The 6,571-nt window shown below is 43.0% G+C and overlaps 2 protein-coding genes across 2 annotated transcripts; both read left to right on the top strand.

Moving 5' to 3' along the window:
- Positions 1 to 469: 469 nt before the first annotated feature.
- Positions 470 to 919, top strand: LOC110686483. Its single transcript, XM_021863111.1, has one exon. The coding sequence runs from the start codon at positions 470 to 472 to the stop codon at positions 917 to 919; it is 450 nt and encodes a 149-aa protein (XP_021718803.1).
- A 2,472-nt stretch (positions 920 to 3,391) lies between these two features.
- LOC110686472 lies at positions 3,392 to 4,295 on the top strand. Its single transcript, XM_021863101.1, has 2 exons — positions 3,392 to 3,827; positions 4,213 to 4,295. Exons 1-2 carry the CDS (start codon positions 3,392 to 3,394, stop codon positions 4,293 to 4,295), a joined length of 519 nt encoding a protein of 172 aa, XP_021718793.1.
- Positions 4,296 to 6,571: the final 2,276 nt, after the last annotated feature.

Raw genomic sequence — 6,571 nt, 5'->3', positions numbered from 1 at the left:
ACCAAATTGTTGAACACATACATGGTCGTTAGTGATAAGAAGTTTAATGAAATGATGACCCACAATAAAATGCTTGAAAACCAAATTTCTCAACTTGCTAATGCTTTGAAAGATCATGCAAGCCCTTCTTCTTTACCTTCCCAAGGTCTTGATCCCAAGAAACACGTGAATGCTATTGTTACAAGGAGTGGTAAGGTTCTTGAAGAGAGATTACCTAGGAAGGGTGAGGATAAGGAGGTTCCTAAGGAAGCCTTGGTTTAGAATGAGGGGGATAGGGCATCATTGGATGAGGCTGTGGTTGAGACACCTAGATAGGTGAGAGTAGAGAAAGAAATTGTGAAACCCAAGCTCCCTTACCCACAAATTGTAAGGGAGATTTGGATGAACAATTTTGAGTGGGAAAAGGACTTGTGAGGTTGTGGAAACTATCAATTTGACCGAAAATTATAGTGTTATCATCATGAACAAAATGCCACCCAAATTGAAAGACCCCGGAAACTTCTCCATCCCTTGTGACATTAACAAGATGCAAATTGATAATGCCTTATGTGACTTGGGAGCTAGTGTGAGCATAATGCCATATTTGGTTTATCAAAGGCTTGAACTAGTGGAACTCTTACCTTCTAACATTACCTTGCAATTAGCCGATAGGTCAATCAAGTTTCCAAAAGGTAAGGTAGAATATGTTCCATTGAGGGTTGGGAAGTTTGTGTTCCCGGTGAATTTTATTGTGTTTGAAATGGATGAAGATGCTACCATTCCAATCATTTTAGGTAGACCCTTTCTTGCTACCTCGGGTGCTATGATTGATGTGAGGAGTGCAAAGATTTCCCTTAAGGTAGGAGATGAGGTCATTGAATTTGATTTGAATGAAAGCATGAAGTATCCATCTTCTTCTATAGAATTGCATGATGATTGATTCACTTGATCATGTTGTGTCTTCCATGCATGAGCATTTGCTCACCTCTAACGATGCTCTTGAGAATATTTTGTTGAACAAGGATAAAGTAGGTACACCATGCAAGGAAGTGGCATTCTATGAAGGATTGCTTAATGGAAGCATAGAGGAAGTGGATGAGAAAATGTGCTTGAAAATCTCAAGCCAAGAAGCTTTGCAAGCGGCCACATCAAAAGAAAGTAATGGTGTGCCTATGGTAGAGCTCAAACCTCTACCATCACACCTTAGGTATGAGTTCTTGGACCCTCATTCCACTTACCCCGTGATAGTTAGTGCATCCTTGAGCGTGAGCCAAGCTCAAGCGTTATGTGGTGTTTTGAGAAAGCACCAAGGTGCTTTGGGGTACACAATTGATGATCTTAAAGGTATAAGCCCCGCCTTGTGCCAACACCACATAACACTTGAGGAAGGCGCCCTTCCTTCTATCGAACGACAAAGAAAACTACATCCCCAAATGGGAGAGGTAGTTAAGAAGGAGATCACCAAGCTATTGGATGCGGGAATCATATTCCCCATCTCTAGCTCAAGGTGGGTCTCCCCCGTGCATTTCATTCCAAAGAAGGGGGGCATGACCGTGGTTGAGAATGAGAAGGGTGAGCTCATTCCAACTAGGACGGTCACGGGTTGGCGGATGTGTATAGACTATAGACGTCTAAACACATCCACCAAGAAGGATCACTTCCCTCTTCCATTTATTGATCAAATGCTTGAAAGACTAACAAGGCACAGGTTTTATTGTTTCCTCGATGGATATTCGGGATTCTTCCAAATCCCCATCCACCCCGATGATCAAGAGAAAACTACCTTCACATGTCCTAATGGGACCTTTGCCTATCGAAGAATGCCCTTTGGGTTATGCAATGCACTCGCTACATTCCAAAGGTGCATGATGAGTATTTTTGAGGATATGTTGGAGGAGGAAATGGAGGTTTTCATGGATGACTTTTCGGTGGGGGGTGTCTCATTTGAGGAGTGCCTTGTGAACCTTGAGAAGTGTTTGGAAAGATGTGTTAAGGTCAATATTGTTTTGAATTGGGAGAAATGCCACTTCATGGTGGAGGAAGGTATAGTGCTTGGGCACAAGATTTCAAATAGAGGCATTGAGGTGGATAAGGAAAAAATAGAAGTGATTGAGAAACTTCCGCCTCCGGTGAATGTCAAGGGTGTGAGATCATTCCTTGGTCATGAAGGTTTCTATAGAAGATTCATCAAGGATTTTTCACTTATTTCTAAGCCCCTAAATGACCTTCTTCAAAAGGATGTTGAGTTCATTTTTGATGACAAATGCTTTAAGGAATTTCATAGATTGAAGAAGGCCCTAATCTCCACTCTTATTGTTCAAGCCCCAAGGTGGGATCTTCCTTTTGAATTGATGTGTGACGCAAGTGATTGGGCTATTGGAGGTGTTTTGGGACAACTTGTAGACAAGAAGCTTCATGTGATTTACTATATGTCCAAGACACTCAATGGGGCTCAAAAGAACTACACAACAACGGAAAAGGAATTTTTAGCAATTGTGCACTCTTTTGAGAAATTCCGTTGTTACTTGTTGGGTTCCAAGACCATAGTCTTCATGGATCACGCGACCCTCAAGTATCTATTTGCCAAGAAAGAGTCCAAGCCTAGGTTGATTCGATGGGTGCTTGAATTACAAACTTTTGAGATTGAGATTAGGGACAAGAAGGGTGCGGAGAATGTTGTGGCGGACCATCTTTCTCGCATTGAGGGTGATCAAATTCATGATGATGGTACACCTATTGAGGATAAAATGCTTGATGACTTCTTATATGCCATAGAGGTGAAGTAACTCCAATGGTATGCCGACTTGGTGAATTTTCTAGCATGTGGGGAGTTTCCACCCTCTTTCTCCAAGAACCAAAGGAAGAAAATCAAAAGGGAGGCAAGACATTACTTATGGGATGATCCCATCCTATACAAACGAGGGATTGATGGCCTACTTAGGCGTTGTGTTCCAAATGAAGATGTGCCTAGTGTTATAAGGATGTGCCACTCGGACCCTAGTGGTGGGCATATGGGTGTTTCCAAGACCGCTACCAAGGTTCTTCAATGTGGTTTGTGGTGGCCGCATCTCTTCAAGGACTCATGGAGCTTTGTGAAGTCATGTGACCGATGTCAAAGGGTTGGGAATATCTCCAAGAGGATTGAGATGCCTCAACAACCATTCTTGAGTTAGAGGTGTTCGATGTTTGAGGGATTGACTTCATGGGACCATTCCCATCTTCATATGGTAATCAATTCATACTTGTGGCTGTGGACTATGTTTCTAAATGGGTTGAGGCCATTGCCTCCCCTACTAATGACCGAAAAGTAGTTTTGAAGTTGTTCAACAAAATCATCTTCCCAAGGTTTGGCGTGCCTAAGGCTCTGATAAGCGATAATGGATCTCATTTTGCTCACAACGCCTTCCAAAAGATGTTGAGGAAACATGGAGTGCATCAACAGTTCGACCTTCCATATCATCCTCAATCGAGTGGCCAAGTCGAGGTCTCCAATCGTCAAATAAAGCTCATTCTTGAGAAGACGATTGCAAGGAATAGAAAGGATTGGTCGAACAAGTTAGATGATTCTCTTTGGGCTTATAGGACGGCTTTTAAGACGTCGATTGGTACCACTCCATATCGCCTTGTCTATGGAAAATCGTGTCATCTCCCGGTAGAGCTTGAACATCGTGCCTTATGGGCCATCAAGAAGATAAATTTTGACTTAGCTAGTGTGGGGGAGAAGAGGTGGTTGGATCTTCATGAGCTAAAAGAACTTCGACTTGATGCTTACGATTGTGCTAGCACCTACAAGGCTCGCTCCAAGGAGGTTCATGACAAGTTGATTGAGAAAAAAGAGTTTTGTGTAGGTGACAAAGTCCTCCTCTACAATTCAAGGATGAAATTGTTCCCCGGAAAGATCATGTCAAGATGGAGTGGACCATTCTTGGTGAAAGATGTTTTTGATAATGGTGTCGTGGAGATTTCTCCTTTAAACTCCTCATCTTCATTCAAAGTTAATGGTCATCGGCTCAAGAAGTACTATGATAGAGTGTTTGTTGGACTTGTTCACAAAATGATTCTTTTTAGGCCACCATGAGATGGTGGTTCACGTCGAGCTAACGAAATTAACCAAAAGCGCTTACGGGAGGCAACCCGGATTCTCATATCATTTCTCTTTCCTTTCTTTTCTTTTATTTTTCCTTGATTGGGTTTTGATTTTATTTTTGAGTTGGTTTTGTGTTTGTCTTGTAGGTCTCCCATTATCATCACTTGTTGGAAAGAAGGGGTTTGAAGAAGAGTTTAGAGTGCAGGGGAGAGGGCTCCCCGAGGGCTAGGAGAGACCTCGGGGGCATTTTCACCTCTTTGAAGCAAAATTGAAATATCATTCCACGGACTTCCCGCGGTTGCCCCGCGGTCTCTCCGCGGGCGCGGGAGGTTAAGGAGAGGGCGCGCCATGTTTAGAGAGGGCGCGGAAAATCAGGAGAGGGCGCGGTCCTCATCAGGTATTAAAATTCTAAAAACTCTAGCAGGTCCCCGCGGTTGCCCCGCGGTCACTCCGTGGGCGCGGGAGATTTGCCGCGGGCGCGACCCTCATCAGGTATTAAAATTCTGAAAACTCCAGGAGGTCCCCGCGGTTGCCCCGCGGTCTCTCCGTGGGCGCGGGAGATTTGCCGCGGGCGCTACATTTTCGAGAGAGGGCGCGGCGATCTGGGTTTATTACCCGGGCACGCTCCTCTTCTCTCTCTCTCCTCTCTTATTTCCTCTTCTTCTCCTTATTTTTCCCCTTTCTTTCTCTACCTCCTCTCAAACCCTAACCCCAAAACATCAATTTCTCACAAATTTCTTCACCTTTTGCCCAAATTTTACACAAATTCTTTCATATTCCTCCATTTTCAACACTCCTACTCTTTTTTTTCTCGTGCTTTATCGGAAAATTTCGGGTCTTTGAAGTGCTTTGAGTTTAATTTGAGTCTCCAATCTTGGTATACTTCTAACCTTTGTAATATTTTTGTCAATTTCAATTGATTTCTTTACATTGGGTTGTTTACCTTGAATTTGAGCATGATTTTTGTTTTTTATGGTTGATTTATGGAAAATTTGGTATATTTGGGTGATTGTTTCTTTTTCTTGTTGATTCATGATTATATTGATGAATGATTCTTGATATTGTTTTTTGTTGTTGGATTTTTGTTGTTGTGTTGGTTGGAACAGGTACCTTGTCGTTTGTGGTGGTTTGGTTGGATTTGTAAGGAGGTTTGTGAGTAATTTTTGGTGGAAGTTGTTTTGTTTGAGGAAGTTTGTTGTGTTTTTGTGAATTGTGTGAATTTTGTTAAAATGGATTTGATAAGAAGAGTCAAAAGTAGAAAGAAGCGCTCAAACAAATCCCCCGGCCAATCTTCTCAAGGCCAATCCTCAAACCCTCAACCCCAACCGCATTCCACAACTCAAGATGATGCTCCTCCTCCTCCTTTACCCCCTCTCAAATTTTGGAATCGGTCTAAACAAACCCCCATCTATAACAAAATGAAAGACCGGAAGTTTAGACCCTCTCGGCATTACTTTCGTGAGAATATGGCCAAGCTAGGCATTGAAAATGACCTTGACATCCTTCTCGATAACCTAAGCTTGGGTGAGTTTCTAAAATCGGCCCCTAGAACCTATTTGGAGCCTTCCATTGAGTTTTTCTCCACATTTGAGTTCAATAAGGTGGGGGAAACCGATTTTATTATTTCCTTCCAACTCTTCAATGTCAAACACACCATGAACCTAGCCGAGTTCAATGTAGCCCTTGGTTTCAACCCCTATGGTGATATCTTCGAGCCCCTTATCTCCCTAGTCCAAACTGAGTATAATGAGGTTTCTTGGTGGAAAACCATAGCCAACAGGAGGGAGTTTGATTCGAAGAAGTCCCTTGCTAGTGAAATTATCCATCCGGCCCTTAGGATCCTTCATAGAATTCTTGGGTACTCGGTCTTTAATAAGCAAGATTTGGGGAAGTTATCTCGGGAGGAGATTATGGTGTTATGAATGGCTACCAAGCCGGAGTTAGGGTCAAGGATTAATTTTGGCTATATCTTCATGAATTGTTGTAAGGAGATAATGCATGGGGTCAAAACGGGGGAAATTCATTGTGGGGGCATGGTGACACGTCTTGTGTCGTATTTCAAGCAAGAGGGGTTCTTGAAGTCTTGCACTCCGGTTGGAAGGAGTGAAGACGTGTGGATTAGTTTGAAGCAAGTTAACACTTTGCGTTTCATAACTAGCACTAGGAGAGTCGGCACTTACTCTTGGCTAGTGAGAAATACCCACCATTGCCTACTCCCTAACCCGACCGCCACCTCCATCCTTCGTGAGGCTAGAAGCATTTGGATGGTCCCTAGGGACAATAGGAGGATTGATGATGAGATGGAGGAGGATGATGAGATTGATGGGAATGATGAGCAAGAGGAAGAAGGAAGAGGAGAAGAATATAATGAAGGGCAACAACAACCGCCACTACAACAACAACATGAGCATTTTCATGATGATGCTCAACGAAGAAGAAGAGAAATGAGACATCAAAGACAACTAGATTTCCAAGGAGATGCTTATCTCCGAGAGATGGAGGCCA

The sequence above is a fragment of the Chenopodium quinoa genome, unplaced genomic scaffold (assembly GCF_001683475.1).
Source record: "Chenopodium quinoa cultivar QQ74 unplaced genomic scaffold, ASM168347v1, whole genome shotgun sequence".
NCBI lineage: Eukaryota > Viridiplantae > Streptophyta > Magnoliopsida > Caryophyllales > Amaranthaceae > Chenopodium > Chenopodium quinoa.
Note: the sequence above shows the minus strand (reverse complement) of the source record. Positions and strands in the feature narration are given on the sequence as shown.

Coding starts and splice junctions, on each gene's coding strand:
- LOC110686483 (XM_021863111.1), top strand. CDS start 470: ATGCCACCCAAATTGAAAGACCCCGGAAACTTCTCCATCCCTTGTGAC.
- LOC110686472 (XM_021863101.1), top strand. CDS start 3,392: ATGTTGAGGAAACATGGAGTGCATCAACAGTTCGACCTTCCATATCAT. Junction 3,828..4,212: donor GAAAAAAGAGTTTTGTGTAG/GTGACAAAGTCC, acceptor TTTGTCTTGTAG/GTCTCCCATTATCATCACTT.